At 47.1% G+C, this 20,310-nt stretch overlaps 1 protein-coding gene and 1 pseudogene across 1 annotated transcript in view; one reads left to right on the forward strand and one right to left on the reverse strand.

Moving 5' to 3' along the window:
* The window catches only part of LOC142582057 (uncharacterized), a 101,538-nt gene that overhangs the window by 18,351 nt on the left and 62,877 nt on the right, over nt 1–20,310 (forward strand). The window contains exon 2 of the mRNA XM_075691478.1: nt 3,184–3,555. Coding sequence (XP_075547593.1) covers nt 3,184–3,555 — 372 coding nt within the window. The remainder of the gene's footprint in view (nt 1–3,183; nt 3,556–20,310) is intronic.
* LOC142582103 (uncharacterized) lies at nt 6,476–7,465 on the reverse strand (annotated as a pseudogene).

A 20,310-nucleotide genomic window follows, 5' to 3' on the forward strand; every position in this document is an offset into this window, starting at 1 on the left:
TGCGATTGGTCCGCTTTCCCTTACTTAGCTTGCGGTGCTTTACATAGCCAGCTTATGTTTACTGCAATTGATGCTGTCACTAAAGCTACGATTCTTACTTCGTGTAATATTCTTGATTTCTTAAATTTCTTAATTTGTAATTTCTTAAAAATATGTCAGTCAATAAGATTTTCCAACGGCTGGATTCGAACAGAAGTCGTCTAAGCACAGAAGCCTGGTACAGTGACCGTTACGCCACGGACGCCTTTGCATCATAATGGTTTTCCTCATAATGACATCGTCGGTTTGACGCGTTAAACACAGGAAAATATTTAAAATAAATAATACGTCATCATACTACCAAGTCTGAGCCGATCCTCAAGATAGTGCAATGAAAAATAATTTAATCCGACACTCCGCCTACCTCCAACCCCCTTCAACCGAGTAATGTCGCGATAAAAGTCCACTGGCACTGTTGTTCTACCTTGTCCCATCCCCAACTCGCTCAGGTGGACTTCATCTTTCATCGACCTCGTAGAGGTTGAAACGCCTTCCAACTTTGCTCAACCATTCCTTGTGCCAGTGCGTCATAAGAACATGCTTAACATGTTCCGAGCGTTGCCTTGTTTTGGTTGCTTCACCCACAGCAGATCACAGCAGTGGCAGAAATAGGGTAAATAAAGGTGCGTGAAACAGTTTTGCCGTCGAGAGAGTAGTTTCGTTTTGCTGTGCTAAAGGTAAGCACGCGGACTGTCGTTTACTGTAGCGTCAATAGATGGCGATTGATGTTTTGCATAAGAAATATTTTGCTGATGCCATGTGCTGTGGAAATCTATGCTATTCAAAGCATATTGCAGTAAGCTGGCTAGCCAACAATGTTTTCGGTTTTCATAGGCTTTACCAGCTAGGCGAAAGCCTTTCTGTAGAGCGAGCAATTCTCTGTCTGTGCAGAGCGCGTGTGTGATGACAGAATTGATACAAAGACGACTGCGACTGTGGTTGTAAGACGGTAACAGCGCTTGTTTTGCTATCTCTCACTCTAGCAAAGAAACGTGAAAACCGTTTACATTGCGACCTGCTCCAACACTGAATGCTGCACAGTGTTGCACAGTGCACTGAGTGCTGCACAGTACCTATGTAGCGCTAACTGCGACGATGATAAGATGTGGGCCCATCAAGATTGAGGTGCAGCTTTAGGTAGTGTTTCAAAGCACTAGCTATCACGTGTAAAAATATGGAGAAGCTGGCATGCTCTCGCTTTCTGAACAAGTTGTTTTTATGCGGCGTCAGGCACGTAAAAGAAAGTGGAAAGACTGTGACCGAATGCAAACTGGCACACTCGCAAGTGCTTTCACTCGTGCTATGCGAAGTGACGCACGTTCTGTTGCATCATAGAGTTAGTTGCCGTTGGCGTGTGTTGTATAACGGTTCGAGCATCGGGGTTTTATGATGGGAGACTGATGTTCGGGTAGCTGAATGATTTGTTTTTTCATTGAAGAGGCCCAAAACGATTTCAATGAAGAGGCCCGATGCGGGAGTGGAACCCACTTACCTACCGCAAGTCGCATGGGATGAGCAAAAGAATTCTTCGAATAAAAACTGAATTTGACATGTTCGATGATTTAACAAGTACCATGTGTTCTTGATTGGGAAGTACCATGGATTGGGAAGAATCGGGGATAAAAGTTAATGGAGAATACCTTAGTAAATTGCGATTCGCTGATGATATCGCCTTGCTTAGTAACTCAGGGGACCAATTGCAATGCATGCTCACTGACCTGGAGAGGCAAAGCAGAACAGTGGGCCTAAAAATTAATCTGCAGAAAACTAAAGTAATGTGTAACAGTCTCGGAAGAGAACAGCAATATACAATTGGCAGCGAGGCACTGGAAGTCGTAAGGGAATGCATCTACTTAGGGCAGGTAGTGACGGCGGATCCGGATCATGAGACGGAAATAATCAGAAGAATAAGAATGGGCTGGGGTGCGTTTGGCAGGCATTCTCAGATCATGAACATCAGGTTGCCATTATCCCTCAAGAGAAAAGTGCATAATAGCTGTGTCTTACCAGTACTCACCTACGGTGCAGAAACCTGGAGGCTTACGAAAAGGGCTCTACTCAAATTGAGGATGACGCAACGAGCTGTGGAAAGAAGAATGATAGGTGTAACGTTTAGGGATAAGAAAACAGCAGATTGGGTGAGGGAAGAAACGCGAGTCAATGATATCTTAGTTGAAATCAAGAAAAAGAAATGGGTTTGGGCAGGACATGTAATGAGGAGGGAAGATAACCGGTGGTCATTAAGGGTTACGGACTGGATCCCAAGGGAAGGGAAGCGTAGCAGGGGGCGGCAGAAAGTTAGGTGGGCGGATGAGATTAAGAAGTTTGCAGGGACGGCATGGCCACAATTAGTACATGACCGGGGTTGTTGGAGAAGTATGGGAGAGGCATTTGCCCTGCAGTGGGCGTAACCAGGCTGATGATGATGATGATGTGTTCTAAAGACCAATAATAAGCCCAAGAGAGAGGTGAAAATAACGAGCTTCGTGGCTTCCGCCACAACACTGTTTGAAACAGGGACCCCATTACATACATACATACATACATACATACATACATACATACATACATACATACATACATACATACATACATACATACATACATACATACATACATACATACATACATACATACATACATACATACATACATACATACATACATACATACATACATACATACATACATACATACATACATACATACATACATACATACATACATACATACATACATACATACATACATACATACATACATACATACATACATACATACATACATACATACATACATACATACATACATACATACATACATACATACATACATACATACATACATACATACATACATACATACATACATACATACATACATACATACATACATACATACATACATACATACATACATACATACATACATACATACATACATACATACATACATACATACATACATACATACATACATACATACATACATACATACATTCCTTATAAGCAATATAAACTTTTCTATGAATCGGAACCCATCGTGCTGGGATCGAATTCTGTTGAGAGAGGAAAAAGAAAGAAAGCCGACTACTGGCAATGAAATCTGACACGACCTACTTTTCTGGTGCTTTCTTTGACACAGGATCCTGTCTTGCGGTGATCATCCGACGGCTGAGCGTACCTCGCTGGGTGCGTAACGGAACCGAGACACCCGCGGTGCTGGACTGCGAGTACGTGTACAACGAAAATGACCTCAAGCTGGTGGTCAAGTGGTTCTTCAACGACGGGCCCGAGCCAGTGTATCAGTGGATACCAGAGATGAGGGTCCGCGAGGCATTCGGAGTGCTTCAGGGACGCCTGGACGACACGTTTTCAGTGAACTCACGCGACGCCTACTCGCAGTACCGTGCCATCCGCATTCTGAGACCCACCTGGGAGCTCACCGGCAAGTACACGTGCGTCGTCGCGTCGCTCGCGGGCCAAGACGCGCGGCACAAAGACATGACAGTCTTCGGTGAGGGTGGCTTTATTTCAGAATACCAGTGAAAGTATATAATTCTATCAAGAACTGATGTGTGTTATTCTGAGCTATCTGCTAGATTGCTACAGGTGGTTATTCTGAGCTATCTGCTAGAGGTGGCTTAGCATCGTAACACCATAGCCGCTAAGCCACTTCTGCGGTTGAGTGGAACACGAACACGTCTAGACATAATTCGCCACTTATTGTTCAAATTGTGACGCAAAGGGAAAGCGTTAATTTAATGTGAGCAACGATCTTCAGAAAACGTATGAAGACTAAACAACTCTGTATTCTTATCAGTAGTTACTGATGACGGCGAAATATCTCATGTAGCATTCATATAATTCATATTGCAATAAAACGTGTCAAACGCTTCAGCACGCGGGCTTCCACGCGGGAAGTGCTTAAAAAGTGTTCTGTTGCTGATTGGCTGCTTGAGCAGTACGTCACGCGAAAGGAATGGTATCGCCGAAAGTCATCGTCCTTAAGTACATCCCCTGATAAACACCGTGTAGATAGCCACATGACGTGTCACACATATATCATCGACTTATAGCCCTGACACAGGGGCGCTGGAAAGCCTTTTGTACCATAGGAAATCTACCGAAAACATGAGTCGCTAAAACTTTGCCTTTAGGAATACAACGCGATAATTAATGCACAAATCCTCCTATCAATTACATCACACATGGCAACGCGCATTTATGCACACATTATCAATCACGAATGATGAAATCGGTATCAACCACCTATCATTAATCACCAGTTGAAAATCCATCAATAATGGATATTATTATCCGTTATCATCATCATCATCATCATCATCATCATCCATTACAGCTACATTCGTATACTCAATCAGGTTACACGCTCTTATATCTTCACAATCACATCAATTCAAATTCATTGAAGCATCCACGCACTAACATAACACCTGTAATTACCTTCCCAATTACCAGTTGCACTCATTAACGATACCTGATACTAGAACCACAGTCTTCTCATCGATACATCACACATAGACATGCATCCAGTAGTTTAGGTCCAATGAAGCACCAGACGTCTTTACTTCAATCTAATTACCTCATTCCTTGTAGCATACTCACAATTACTATGTACGCGTTACTACGTTTGTCCAAGACACTTTACCAAGCCAGAACACAACGTGCTTATCGGTACATTACACATAATCACGCATCCATTTGTGGAAGTGCAATGAATCGACCCAACACTCGCATTCACCTTGGTCTAGTTAGCCCGTTCTTAATTACCGTAGTGTTAATTGCCACGCACGCAAGAGTACATTCCTCTAAGAAACATTACTGAGTCAAAGACCACAAAACATTCATTACGACCCACTCTAACACACTTGAACTAACTAGTATTCGTGATCCTTTCGAATTCCGAAAGTCGTGGTTCAGTTTCAACCTAAACGTCAATTTTCTTTTCAGCTGAACTACTTTCATTTGGTTGGAGGAACATGTATGATAAACTTGGAGCCAATGCAAACATTGTTTGACGTGCTAATGAATTTTATTAATTCTGTACTTCTATCGGGAGTTTTTTCTTACGTCCAGCGCATTGCCAACGCACGCACAACGAAGACGACAGCGAAATTTCTGCGTAACGGAGCGGTTAAAGCGATCGCTTTCAAAGGCGTTCACATTGCGTGACACATGTTGGAAAGGAACAAAATAGGAGGAGCCCTGGCGTCATGTTTTTAACGCCGGAAATGCAGCCATGACAGTTTATAATTTTTCTGTGCGCCTTCAATCAGCTCGCCGGAGCAAACAATCGCGAGCGTTGAATTTGCATTGTTCCGAGCCACCGGAAGTGTGTCCTGCCGATGCGTGTCAGAACAAAGCCTACAACAGTTCTGTGACAGTTCCGTGAAGCAGACGCGCTCCTGTGCTTTTCAGTGGCACCTTGAAGAAGACGGCGAAGACCTGCGCCGTAATTACATGTGTCGCTGGCGGACACTCACACTCATAGACCCTAAACACAACTTTCAAGCTTGCACGCCACTCTCCAAAGTCAGCTTGCCTCGCGAAGAGAATCTGCTGCGAGAAAGACCTGAAGCTCTTGGGCATATTAATTTCTTTTTTCTGACCATTCCTCTATCCTATCTTAGTTTTCTGTTCAGTTTCAGTCTCTTTCACGTTCTCGTGATGCTATGCCGGCCTTCCCTCACATAGGTCAGAGGTGGGGGGTGGGGGAGTCCACTGCTCGAATTGCTTTGTACGCTTGCGTTGTATCCTTTGACCATTCTTCTAGCGTTTCTAACGGCTGCTGCGCCACTGAATAATTCATCTAGGCTATCCAGTCCGTCATTATCGCAGTTACAAATTTTTTGTCGGTTTGGGAGTGGAGGTAGAAAATCTGATTATAAAGTGATCACTCCCCATATTTTCACCTGGATTTTTACAGGATCCTTCAATAACATTTGAAGGCCCCTCGCCTTCGCTCAGGGGGTCCGCGAGCCGCGACACTCCCCCCCGTACAAGACCGGACACCCGCCTGGGTGTCCAACAGCACTATGTAACGACGCTATATAAGGACACTATGTCCAACCGCACCATGCATCGTCCTAGTCGAGTACATCACGGCTTTTGCGAAGCAAAATGTTCGGGGCAGTTGGCACGCGATGGACTGGAATGGTGTCTAGCGTCGTTCGGAGCTCCACGTGACGGCTCCAATTGGCGTGCGCTTAAGGGGTGCGCTCTTTCGGAGACAATGCACTTTTCGCCCAACTGACGCTAGCGCACATCGGTCGCCTCGGTGAGAGGCCGACGACCTAGGTGATGTTTCGATGGGCCGCCGTGGCAGCCAGGCTGGTCACGCCCGTTGGAGTGGTAGCGTGGTATTCTGCGTAAGGCGAGGATATCCAAGGACAGCATATGTAAAAACGTCGCCATTAACAGATAACGGATGTAGGGCAGAGCCGCGTTAACTGCTGCACTCGTATAATGACTGAAGCACGGTTAGCTGTCTGATCGGCGCTCGGGCACTGGCTCTTGTAGTGGCCTCGTCCCCCACACTGGAAGCAGACTCGAATGTTCCTGCGTGTATCTTCTGCGCCTGATTGGGCGGCAGCCGCTACAGGCCTGCTGCGGCCCCGAGTTCCTCGCAACGTTGTTGCAGGTTCCCGTACCGGAGGCCGGAAAGGTACCTGGGTGGCGAAGGTGCGGTGAATAAATAGATCCAGCGCCCTTGGAGGCGGTACCATATCCCCCGGGCTTGCAAACGGAGAACCGCGCCACGCGCAAGACGGTTCGAGGGAGGCTTGAGGCGGAGGCTGGTAAGTTAGCTCTGCCAACATCGCCGCCTGAATATCGGACACCGCTTTAGCGAGATCGTCAAGCGAAGAGAAGGTGCGGCCCCTTAGATAAGCCTGGAAGCGTGGGTGAGATTGCCGGATTGCCCGGGTGACTCTTTCTGTTTCGGGTGCTGAAGGGTCTGCGCGCTCGTAAAGCTCCTGAAAGGACCGTATGTATTCTTGGAGGCTTTCCTCCTCCGCCTGACTACGGGCGCGAAGCTCGTCTTTCATGCGGACAACGTAGTCGGGGGGGAGGAATTCTGCTCGCAGGAGCTGCTCAAAGTGCGCCCAACTTTGGAATGACTGGCGACGACGCCAGCGGGCGGCGGACCCAGTCAGGGCGACGGGCAAAACGCGCTAAAGAAGAACGTCATCCGTAATTGCTTGCGCATTGCGGTAATCTTCCATTTCCTGGAGGAAGTCCGCCACCAATTTCGTATCTGTGTGCCCTTCATATGTAGGCACAGCGAGCGGCAAATGGAAACTGGCTGCTGGAGTTATGTTTGTCTGATGCTCGAGCAGCGCTGTCAGCTGGACAATAATGTTGCACATATCTTGTGCGGGGGCATCCTGGTCCTTATCAGGCATCGTACTAGTGGATTTTCGAGCGATTTTCAACCGCGCTCTTCTTGACATTGCCCGAACATTGGTGCATTAAAATGCCAGCGGTGTGTCTTTGCTGTTGAAATTGGACGGGCAAAGCGGTCCGACGGAATGGTCAAGCGGTTCTGCGGAGGCAGGATGGCGCGGAATAGCGGGGCGCAAGTAAAGCGAGAGGTAGAATAAAAACGTTCAGTGAGCTTACGCCGGTCAGAGAGGTTAGGTACAGATGCATGAGCTGCGGGACCCGATGTCGGAGCGAAACAAGTAGGCCTAGGGGAGAGTGCCAGCTGCCTGGAGATAGGGGCGGTTCCCTCGTTCCCGTGCTCGTGGTCCCTGCGGTGCGGAAGCGTACTCCAGAACAAAAAACGAGAAGAAAAACCACGTTGGGCGCCAGATGAAGGCCCCTCGCCTTCGCTCAGGGGGTCCGCGAGCCGCGACCAGCACGACAAAGGGCCAAAGGCGCAAGGAACAAAAACCGCTTTAATTTACGATAGAATGTAACACTCCACAATTACCGCAGCCTCGCGGCCAATAGCAGAAAAGAACAAGGCAAAGAAGCACGCAGCAAAGAAGCAAAGCAGCAAAAAGCAGCAAAACCAAAGAAGCAAGCAGCAAAACAGCGAGGCAACAAAATATACAAGCCAAAGAGAGCGACGAAAGAACGGCCGTTACAAACCATCAACCAACACAATCTTTCGGTCGATAACAGAATGCATAAAGTGCAGAAAGCAAACAAGCACCGAACCAGGCGCGCAGACACAGTTCCAAAAGCGAACTACAAGAGAACTCTTTCCGCGGACACAATAGGCTTTTTTCCCTGCTCTGCAGCACGCTTGGAAAAAAACCTAGACGGGCCACGCCCCACCAGTGCCTCCCCAGGCCCACGCCCCGAAAAGAAAGCCCCTTGTGCAGTCTCCGCTGCCTTCTTATCTGGCAGCCGCCTTCCCGGCAGTCCCCGCGCGAGTTCTTACGATACCGCGATAGATGCGCATGCTCCATGCGACGAGTGCCGTTGTGGCGCGCGTTTCAAAGGCTTCCCCCGTGCGCGCTGCAGAGAGGGCCAAGGGCCCGACACATTGTAAGTAAAGGTAAGATGTGGATACGTGTCTATGCAAACGCTATTACCAATTCTAGTTGCGGCTTAGGGCATAGTCTCCACTTGTGCGTCATATCTCTCTAGTGCCTCCAATAAATCTGTGCCTTTCTTGGTGTTTTTTCTGGAAACCACAACCATTATGAGGGGCAGTAAATTCGCCTACAAACAATAATCTAAATTTATGTTCAACGTGCCCAAGGTACAACTCTAGCATCCCGAGAAAATTTCCTTGACGCTCCTTCGGTGGGCTTGAAGTATTGATGATAAACGGTCTGGACTGTCCTCGTTTACTGGCGTGGAGTTCGATCAATTGATGGTCTGTTAGGCATTGAGAGTAGTGATAAACACTGCTCGCGATGTGGCACTAATGTGGCTATCGTAGAGTATGTTAGATTTTGAATGGTATTGTAATGTCTTTATTTTATTACTCCCTTACCAATCTTCTGAAAACAAATTACTTGTGGTTACAAAATTATGGCGTCTATATATGATTGAAGCGCTGCCACTCACTTGTGCATGAACGGCAGTTCCATTGCCTTATCCCAATGGAGTCAGTGGTGCGAATGGTATTACTGGCCATGGCTGGTAACACTTTCGGCATCTGTAGAGTCAGACTACTCCGTTTTTAAATTTACGTGCCAAGGGCGCGCCTGCGTTGTTGCCAGCCCTTTACGCGATGTTTGTTGCTTGTTAATTTGCTCGTTCAGATAAGGCTTGTGGCTGTGAAGATAAGGCTTGTGACACTGAAGAAATGGATGGATGGATGGATGGATGGATGGATGGATGGATGGATGGATGGATGGATGGATGGATGGAAAAACCTTATTGAGGTCCATTAGGTCGCGCTAGTTTCCTAGCCCGAAACAGACAGCTACCACGTTGAGGCCGAAAGGCCCAGCCTGCCGGCCACTTCGCGGGTTTTTCGGACCGTCCATTGCTGTTCTTCTAATGTGAGACTGTGTGGAGCTGCGTGGCCCCGCTTCTCAGTCTTGTCTTTGTTGCTGTGTAACACGGAGCAACGCCAGAGCACATGACTAAGATCTATGGTGTCGTTACATTTATCGTATAATGTAGGATCAGAGAACTCCGAATGGATCTTGTTGATTAATAGCGGGTTCGGATAGGTTCTGGTTTGCAAGAGCCTTAGCGTAATGGCATGAGCTGTATTTAGTTTACTGTGTGGAGGGGGGAGACGTCGCGTCCGCGGTTTAAGTGCTTGGTTAGCTCGTTGTACGTGAGGAGGTGGTCCCTGCAATCTGGAACCTCAGCCTCTTCTTGCCTTGTGACTGCAAGGTTTGTCAAGTGCCAGTGCAGCATTGTGGGCAGATTTATTGAAGTTCGCGGGAGCACGGGTGATTTATCCTATACGAGCAGGAAACCAGATGATCATGTGGGGTTTAATGACCTTCTGACGAAAATTGCGTGGCCTGTCTAGAGGTTACTCCTTTGGCAAATGCTCAGATGGCTGCCCTAGAATCGGTGTGGATCGTGGTATAAAGATAATAATTTCGGTCGAAAAATAATAATAGGATGGCTACCTGTTCTGCAATTTCTGGTTGCGTGATGTACGTGCAAGCAGAGTTGACGACTTCACCTTTGCCGTTCAAAAGGACCGCACTGAAGGCTCGTCTATTTGACATGAAAGTCGCGTCGATGAACGAGCATTCTTCATCCTGATTTTTAGCTTTCTCTAGTAAGGCTTTGGCTGTGGCTTATTTTCTGCCCACATTATGAATGGGGTCAACATTCCTTGGAACAGGTAATAACTGTGATATTCTTACACAGATCTTTCGGAATTTCTGTATGTTTACAATGTATTGCTGTGATTGGTACACAAATCTGTTTGAGGATGTCTTCCTGATCGCGTGATGGAGAGACTAACGAACTGGGCTCTTTCGTGTACCTCGGTTATTTGCTCTAGTATAATATGCAGCGCTAGTTGCATGAGTCTTTCAGGTTCTGTGTACATAGGTAGGCGAAGAGATTACCTTCCTCAACAATGCATTGACTTTTATTTATTTTTTATTTGAATATACTGCAGGCCCTTCACGGCCCGTGCAGGAGTGGTACAGAGACGCAATGAAAATTTGTCTCTTTCAGATCTCTGCCACTCGTGCATGCTTGCTACGTAGGCGAATTGACATAGCACAGGGCCGTGAGCTAGTCTGACGACGTTGTCTTCTCCAAGCCCATGTCAGCGGTTAGTTAGTTACTCTTTTCACTAGCCTCGTTGCGTTGTACACTTATGTAGAATTGTTTGATTAGTGGACCCATTGTCGTCTATCACGAAGCCTAGAACCCGGATGGAGTCCATTCTTCGGATGACACTTCCGCTTCTGGTATAGAGCGTTATGTCGTTCTCCCCACGAGGAAGCTATCTCCTGGTTTGCGGCGTCGTTTCTTAGGTCGGTAGAATAGAATAGAATAGAATAACTTTAAAACCGTCGGCTTGATGGAGGAGGCTGCAAGTAAAAGCTGCTCCAGTAGAGGCAGCTTGACGAGGCCCGCAGCCACCCTACAGAATATATAGTAGGTATAGTAGGAGTTCCGATTTCTTGGGTGAACATCGAAGTCCCGTTGGGATAAAGTACTCTTCAATGAAGTTTACGGCATCTTGTAATCTTTGTTCTATTTCTCCGTCGCTGCCTCCAGTACACCATATCATGACATAATCTGCGTGAATGATGTATTCTATGCCTTCGAGGTATTCAAGTCTTCTAGAGAGACCTATCATGGAGATACTGAAAAGATTGAGCGAGATGACTACTCCTTGTGGTATACCTCGGGTGCCTAGCTTCATTGTATGTGATGTTAGGTCCCCAGCCTTGTGCGTGGTCATCCTTCCACTGAGAAAGGCTTCGAAATATTCATGAAAGTGACTACCCAAGCCGAGCTCCGAACTGGTTTTCAGTATAAACGTATGGACGATATTATCGAAGCATTTCTCCATGCCTAGTCCCAGTATCGCTCTCGTGTCCCTAGTCTTGCGGCTGATTAGTTGGTGCTTGAGTAGGAGCATGGCACCTTGCGTAGATAGACCAGGTCTCAAACCGATTATCGTCTGTGAATAAACTTCGCGCTCTTCCAGGTACCGAGATAATCGATTCAGTATCGCATGTTCATCAGCTTTCGTCCTCCCACCGTGAAAATCTTGGTATTGGAGTAATCCATGGTGCCTAACATGTCGATTAGTATAGTTTTTGGGAGGACTGCAGGTAATTTCGCAACCGAGAACTTTTAAGAAAGCGGAAGCCACTGTTGCCACATCTGCACTGCTCGGCACTTCTATCCCTCCACACATAAATGTTGTTGAAACTTTTGTAGGCCGTGCATCTGTCGCACTAGCTGGCTCGTCGTTTTCTCAATACATTCCAAGGCTGATTGGATGGTCTCTCGGTTTCATTGGCTTTATTGTCGCGCCCTTGGAGTTTTGTAATTTCGCACTAAGTTCTGCCAGTTCAAACTTGAGTTCGCCCAAAGGATATTTTAATTATTGGTTTTCCAAAAGCACCCTCTGATTCTCAAGGCTCGGTATTATTGGGGCCGCTCCTCGATACACCCCCGCCGCCCAACCCACCTGTTGCTGGGTCGAGCTCGCCGCAGGCCGCAACACCCTGTTTGGGGTAGGGCTTCGGAAATAGGGGCGGCAGTTTGGCTGCGACTTTGGAGTTCCTTGTTGTGAATAGTTTCTCCCTTTGTCCATTCACCTGGAGCGCAGTCTCCGTTTCTGCCTTTTCTTTCTGGTATGTCCACCTGGTTCCTAAGTGGTGGCTATTATTCGTCGTCAGTGTGCTGCAATGCGTACCATGTTGGCTTTGGCGGCGATTAAAAAAGCTGTCCGAGATGCCTTCTTCTCTGTCTTTCGGTACGGTTGTTTGGGATTCCGCTGCTGTGCTGGCTGCTTTAAGCGCTCGTTGCAATCTTTTTTGCCCATCAAGTCTAGCTCCCCACTCGTGGAAAATACGGGGTTGCAAGGGTGGTCCGGTTGAGGCTCCTTTATGCCGTATATTTCATTTGATTTTTATTTCCTTAAAGACCCCACGAAGGGGTATTACATAAGGGGTAAAATCAGCTAAAAAACATGAATAACAATGCAACATGTTTATATAACAAATACATGGCACACTGCGAGGTGGGGATTCGGGCAAACGTCTGTTCTTTGTCCCGTCTGCTAGCTGGCATAGCGAGATTGTATCTCATTTTTATATGGGATACAGGGAATCTCCAGGCCCATATAGTACACAAGTCTATTTATTATGGGACAGAAAAAAGGTGATCATCGCTGACTTAGTTTCTTCTGGCATTCTGGCTTTTAGGATGTCCACTCCTAGCGTTCTTATGCGTAGACTTGCTATAAAAGTATCCGGGCTTATGTTGGTAGTGAGCTCATGTAAAACTCCTTGTTTTGTGTCGTCCCCCACTGCTGCATAGGTATTGAGAGCGTGCAGTTTTCCATTAAGAGTGAGATCTGTGACCTTTATGGTGATATTCGCCACCTCTTGGTGGAGAGTGGAGATGATGAATATGTTGGATCCTGGCTTCAGTGGGAAGAGGATCCGGCTACCGCTTACTTTCCTTGACAAGCGTTCGCAACTACTTTTGCAATTCGTGGTGCCGTTAATTCCTTTATAGGTATTCCCTGGGAGGGGCCTTACGACCACTGTAATATATCCTTTGGGGAGTGGTGGCAGCTTCCGCTTCTTCGATTTTCTTTGTGACGTGTGTTGCGAAAGCGATTTAGAATGGGCACCCGAGGACCCATAGACTCCCACGATTTTTCATGGCTTTCTTTCCCGCCTTTTCAAGTGCTCTCTTCTGACGAACGGAAAGGACCGCTTGCCAGCCAACATTATCGTCGTTTACCTTAGGTCCGCAAGTCCCGCCTTTGCCTTCGTTGTCTTGGAGGACGATGTAATCCCCGGCTTCTGTATCTTGGCACTCCAAGTGGTTGCGGTCTAAGTCCGAGGTATTAGGTTGTGCTCTATGGTCTGTCTTTAGGTGCGTAGACTTCTCCATCGCTGTTTTCAGCGCTTTTTGCGTGGGCACTGCTCCTCTCGGAGGAGCCGCCAGAGTTACTACCATCTGGCGTGCTCGCGTCATCGACGCTTCCCGTGTCTCAGGTGTCAGCGCCTCGCCCCCACCTGCGTTTCTCACACACGTCTTGAGGGCATGTCCTCGCCTGTAAATGATTTGTAAAGGCTGCTTACTGGGGAAGATTGGTTATCTGCGTGCAGCCTGGTGTTCCGTGATATCGTGGTGCCAACAGAGTCCAGGTAACTCAGGCAGGGATTGCATAAAATGAGCAAAACTCGCGCAGCGCGTGCGAGCGGTACTTCGCTCGTCGGCGCCCCGTAGCGGCTTTCCAAAAAGTCTCGTGTAACCAGCCAACACAGGCTGGCGTCGCTTATACTCGGTGGCTGTAAGTCGACGCGCCCACTGGACTGCGGGATCCTATACGAATTTCAGAATATTTTATTGTTAAAATTACCAAAATATTACATGCGTTTAGTATACATAAGGAGGTCCCATAGTCGAAGACTGCATTGGGACCTCTTGTTCAAGACACTTATCATGGTATACAATGTTCAAAGCAACTGTAGCACAGATCACATTTGTTTTGACTGAAGTATCACCCGAGGCTAATGAGAAAAAACATCTTGCGCCGTCCTTTCTTTAGCACACACCGTCTCAATACAAAAACTGAAAACCCAATCAAACTACGCAATGGTACCTGGTATAGACCGATTAGTCTGACATAGACTATAACATATTAATGAATGTATTGGCTGACAGATTGCAGACACTATTGAATGATTTAGTCGGTGCGCATCAAACGTGCGGAATAAAAGAAAGGACAATTATGAGAAATATACACTATAGCACGACCAATCCTCGAATGCTGTGACGCTATGCAACAGTATCGCCATGCTGCAAGTTGACCTTGAGAAGGCAGTGGACTGCGTTCCGCTCGATTTCCTTCTATCTATAGTTGATTATGTGAATGTAGGCAATGGTGATCAGCGAAAGTGTGTGGAAGGCTTACGCCAGATGTGCAGCGAGGCGGATAATAAACAAATCAGTGGGTGAGCGCATACCAGTGTAGCGCACAGTCAGACAAGGATGCCCGTTATCACCGATTCTTTTTTGTATATACAGGGTGTTTTACGTAACTTGTGTCTAAGACATAGAAAAAGTGGGTACCCGTAGCGGAATGAAACTAGTGGCGTATGGTTGGCCATCATGTGATGCTTCTTAAAGTATTTCTTACGTTCCGCCTATTTAATTAACTAATTCGGGTTGCCAAAATGAGAATCCGTGGAAACATGCGTGGGAGTTGGCGCGAAGAAGTAGCCGTCGTAGCCACGGTTTATACAGGCCGGCCAGCCATGGTGCAGCGGGATCTTGGGAGCAACCAACACTGTGGCCGCTCAAGTCCTGCGCGCTAGCGTGTTCTGTTCTCGCGCTACCTGCACGTGGGCCCATCTTCTTCTTTGCCTGCTTTGGAGGCGATAGTTGCGCCGCTACAGGGCCCCCCTTCTAGTGCGAAGCGCGATTGAAATAAAATAAAATGGTAAAATGCAGATAAAGTGTGCAGAATGTGTCGTCATTGGTAGTGTCGCGCTAACGCAACCCTATAGAGATGTATACCAGACAGCACCGGCAGCGAAGGTTGTGAGTGAGGCGCAGCCACAGTGATGCCATAGTGCAAAATTGCGACCTGTCGCACGTGCTCGTAGAGGCCTAGGCCTGTGGAATTCCGAACTCCGAAAGGAGAGCGTCTATCAGCTCACAACTTTCGTGTAGATAGCGCAAGTGCTGGTCACTCACGATGTAGACGTTGAAGTGATGCTCGAGCTGAAGAAACCAGATGGCAGAGCTACTCCTGTAAAACTTCGCTAGTCGCAGATGTCGGTAGTCATGATGTCGCAGAACATCGAAAGGCTCGCCTGCTGCTGCTTACGGTGAAATCTCGAATGGCGATAGCATCAGTGTTTCAGTGGCCTCTGAAGGCATCGCTAAGGTTGTGCTTGGAGCGTCGCCGTGCGAGAGAAAGTGAAATTTGATTGCACCTAATGAAGTCGGTGCTGAGTAAAGTGCCCCTGAACAGAAAGCGCACAGCTTGCGGTAACGTCCACGGAAGCAGAGCGACGGGCGGTAAAGTAGCTGAAAGCGCTCGCCTTGGGGAAAGTCAATTTCTTAGAAAGAGTCGTCGCGCAGCTGCCTTTGAGCTGGCGTGGGAGCTCACGGACCGAGTATGTGGCTGATGCTGGGGCTGGAGCCTGCTGACGATCGGCAAGGGTGGACGCAGGTGATGTGGGCCGGCAAGACGTGGAATGTCGCGACGGTTCAAGTGGTTCAAAAAGTTGTGAGTAAGCGCTCGAGGTGACATAGTGAGCATGGACGGCTGCCCGCAAGTCCGCGTAAACGTCGGGGCCGGAGGATGACAACCGGAGCATGGAACGTAGCCGGAGGCTGGGACGCTGTTGAGAAAGAAACGAGTATTCAGGTGGGTGAACCAGATGTCGGGCATGTCGATGTGCAATCGGGGGACATCTGCTAGATCGGGTAGACCACGTCAGTAATCTCCTTAGGGGAGTCGGTGCGCTGACACTGGCATTGCTGGGCTCGGTTATCTGGTCTCACCAATTTGTCGTAAGGCTGGGTCGTCCAGAGTCACCAATTTCTGGGAATGCTGGGTTCGGTCATCCAGGTCACCATTTTTTGGGAGGCGGCACGAAGACGTAGCCGCCGTAGCCATGCTTTATTTAGGCCAGCCAGCCATGGTGCAGCGGGATCTCGTGAACGGGCGGCACTCAGGTCGAGCGCGATTGCGCGTTCAATTCACACGGTGCTTGCACCGTGTGAATTCTTCACACGCAATCCCGTCTTCTTCATCGCCTGCTTTGGAGGCGATATTCGCGCCCTTACACATGTTTAACATAATGAAAAGCTACCTTTCTAACCAGACATTCCGTGTAGGAATTGGAAATACATTGTCTAAGCAATTTGTACAGGAATCTAGAGTTGCACCATCTTAGTTAGTTACACCACCTTTGTTTTAAAAATGAAGTCCTTAAGTTTTTATATCTCGCAGAGTTTACTTTATTCTGCCTATGTTGATGACATGCGGATAGGAATAAATTCACGTAACCTGTTCTTGTGTGAGCGACAAGTTTAGTTTGGCCATAACAAGGTGTCAAGAGGGGGCTGATTAGAATAATTTTGAGCTAAATCCCCGAAAGAGCTCCTGCGACTTGTTTAGAAGAGATGCCTGGTCACTGATCTCAATATTGAACTCCATGGAAAACGCATACGCGCAAATGCAGAGCCCAAATTATTAAGTATCATGCTAGGCTCAATGCTTAGGTTTCTTTGCCAAATAGCGCATATTAAAAATTAAATCCTTAAGAACCCACAATATCCTGAAAGTCTTGTCGCGCTCAACACGGGGCAGTGACAGAAAGTGCTTCATGACCCTGTAAAAGAGCTTTAGAGGCTCTCGTTTGGACCACGCTTCTGTTCTTTATCAGTCTGCTGAAGTCAGCGCCATCAAGATACTAGCGAGATCCTGTATGCCATCTGAGCACCCACGTCGCGATGGCCAACTTCAGAACAAGTCCCATACAGAGCTCCTACGTAGGATCAAATGAGTCGTCTCTTCATTTCCAGAGGACGTACTCTAGTTTCTTGTACTTTCAGAAAGTAAGTTCAGACTGTCAGCATCCATGCCATGCTACGATAAACGATAAATCTATTACACATTTTCACAACCGACCTTCTGGGACCATCGACATGTTCACTTAATTTTCTTACACCCTTCTCACGGGGTGTAAGGAAATTAGGTGAACGTGTCGATGTTCCGCTCCTTAAACATAAAATAATTGCTCCGCTGGAGCAGCTTTCGTCATGGCTGTGGCAAGAGATAGAGTGCGGCACGTAATTTGTTAAAATCACCAAACAGGCTCCACAGTTACGCATTATGCATTAACCAGAACACCGTTTCCAAAAATGAAAACCCGAACTAAGGAAAGAAATAAAAGATCACCAGAAACGCTGGGATTTTATGTATATGGAGCACGAGAAAGCAAAACTGCAGCAGAAAGAGCTAGAGAAGGAAGCCAAGAAACAAACCTTGGTAACGAGTTGGAAATTATCAAAAAGCAGAACAGTGAAGAAGAATAAAGAATCATAGCTGCGGTACAATATTCACGCAGCTGTAACCTTGAGATTTAGGGACTACCTCAGACATAGGACAAAAGCCTTCCTAATGCTATTCACCCAATTGGTGAACTTCTGAGGGAACCAATATTGGAAAAAGATGTAGAAGTGTGCCACTGCCTAGCAATGGAGGCTTCACAGGGGCATTCCAACATCGTTGTTCAATTTAGGAGCCGTGCGAAACGAGAAGCTGTGCTGCAGTTTCAGTTTCAGTTTATTGATGCGATTGAATTTGTGTACAGAAAAAGTAACTCTAGGAGGTCCCATAGTCAAAGAGTGGGGAGGGACCTCGAACAAAAAAAAATGGTATGCGAACCCAATCTTTGACTGGTGTCTATTTGTGGCACTCGCACCTTGGCGTTGGTGTTCTTTAGGTTAAGGAAGCGAACGTGTTTCCCCTAGCATGATATGCGGTCGAGAAGCAAAGGAGGGCGAGGTGGATGGATGCATAGATGTTATGAACGTTCCCTTTGGAACGGGGCAGTGGGATGCGCCACCAAGCTCTTGCTATATGACCTGATGTCCTACCTAAGTTAAACAAGAAAGAAAAAACGAAAACAAAACAATATGTACTCCCAGAACCAAATTTTCTGACGCCATATTGCGAACTTTGCGATTGTACGTCTCCATTTTCTGTCGTTTCCCTACTTTTCTTCCACCATTCTTCCAATCACTTCTTACTAGGAGGAAGCGCAGCGCGCGCCACCTGGCGGGGTGCAGCCCCCAAGCGAGCGGCGCACAAAGCGCACCTTGCGCGCCGTCTCCGGTGTTGACGTCACAGCATGTAACGAGCGCGCGCGCACAGCTATTGCGAGCAAGCGAGCGAGCGAGCAGGCGCGCGCCGGCAGAGGCGAGAGAGGAGAGACTGGCGTCACATCCGCTCCGCTAAATAAATGTTCAGTCGATGCCGCGCAACAGTTTTTCATTATTAAGCCGGTTAAACATCATGCGACCTTCTGTGTGGCGTCATTAGTGACATCATTACTTCCGATTTCTACTTCTGGGTTTCCAGGAATTTTGCCAAGGTCATGCTCACGGGGCGGGTCTCTAATGTCTACGATTCTCTGTGCTTTGATGTGGGATAATCAGTAATTTCTAATTATATTCAATAATTATAGACACTTCATTAACTCATCTTTTAACTAAACTTATGCTGTGGGAATATATCGATAAGGAAACCCATGAATTCTGTACAGTACTATTGTGTCCCTTTCTTTCTGATTTATATTGAATTTCGTTCCCGGTCGTCTGAGCAGGTGAACCGAAACGTCTTTTAGATTTATTCATGTTCTAGCACTTCTGTTGGTCGGTGTCCTTCATTTTATTTCTTCAATGCTTCATCCCGACCAGACGGGCTTCCGTCGAACCCTCGATTTCATTTCAGGTGAACAGGAAGTGCTCTACAAGAAACAAGATTTTCACTCGACGCTTGTGGCACTGCAAAGGACGCGTATAACAACGCAAGGTTGCGGCCTCTCGACAGGACAACCAGTTTTTATAAATGAGCACCTAAGCCCAGCCATGAAGCAACTACCGGGAATGGAAATTCCTAAAAAGGAAGCCCAACGCTGGAGTTTCGTGTGGACGAACTATGCAGATGCTCTTACTCGAAATAATGAGTCTTCATACATAGCACGCATCCGTACTGCGTAATACGTCGATAAAGTAGAGTGAGTGTTGCCGTTTGCACGTTAAATGGCTATCTCACCGCCCTATGTAAATCGCATATATAATGGCCACAAGCACATTCCTTTAATTTGCTTTCACTGAAACAATCGTTCAGCCAGACACAACGAAGATCAGTTGTGAGTGCTTGACTATTCACTTGCTTTAATCATGCTCATTGAGACATGGCTTGGGTGAAGCGCTGAGGTGTATCGGTTTGGTGGCTACTATAGCTTCTTCCTCTGCCGAGCAAGTAGGCTGGCTGGTGGCCTTGTCATTTTGGCAATACGTGAACTGAAACGCCAGATTATTCCAGAATTCTTCATTACAACTACAGACTTTGAATTCCTATGCTTATTATGGAACAGTAACGCTTACTGCGTAACATATCGTCCACCTGTTGGTCATATGGGTCTCTTTATCCATTATGTTGATGAGCTGTTGAACATTACAATTGAAAACAAACGCAAACGATCATTGGAAGTGATGTTACCATCGATTCATCAAAACTCTATGCTGATCAGGCAACGTCTTTGTGTATTGTGGAATCAAATGGTCATACCGTTGTAACAAAGAAGAATTGACATTCGGGGGAGTTGGTAATGGTTGTACATCTTGAACGGGTGGCGCAAGATGACGAAGACAAAAGGCAGAAAACACACAAAACAGCGTTGAACTCACAACTAACTTCATAAGAAGGCATACACAAACTTATCTACGTGTTCTCGAATCCATGGCGTCATTACAAGTGCACAGGCAAGAACGGTCACATTATATCGGCCACACAGGTTGACGCCTGAACATTCGAGTGTCAGAGCATAGGCGCTCGCTAACGGGTAATGCCTACCCA

This window comes from Dermacentor variabilis, chromosome 5 (assembly GCF_050947875.1).
Source record: "Dermacentor variabilis isolate Ectoservices chromosome 5, ASM5094787v1, whole genome shotgun sequence".
Classification (NCBI taxonomy): Eukaryota; Metazoa; Arthropoda; class Arachnida; order Ixodida; family Ixodidae; genus Dermacentor; species Dermacentor variabilis.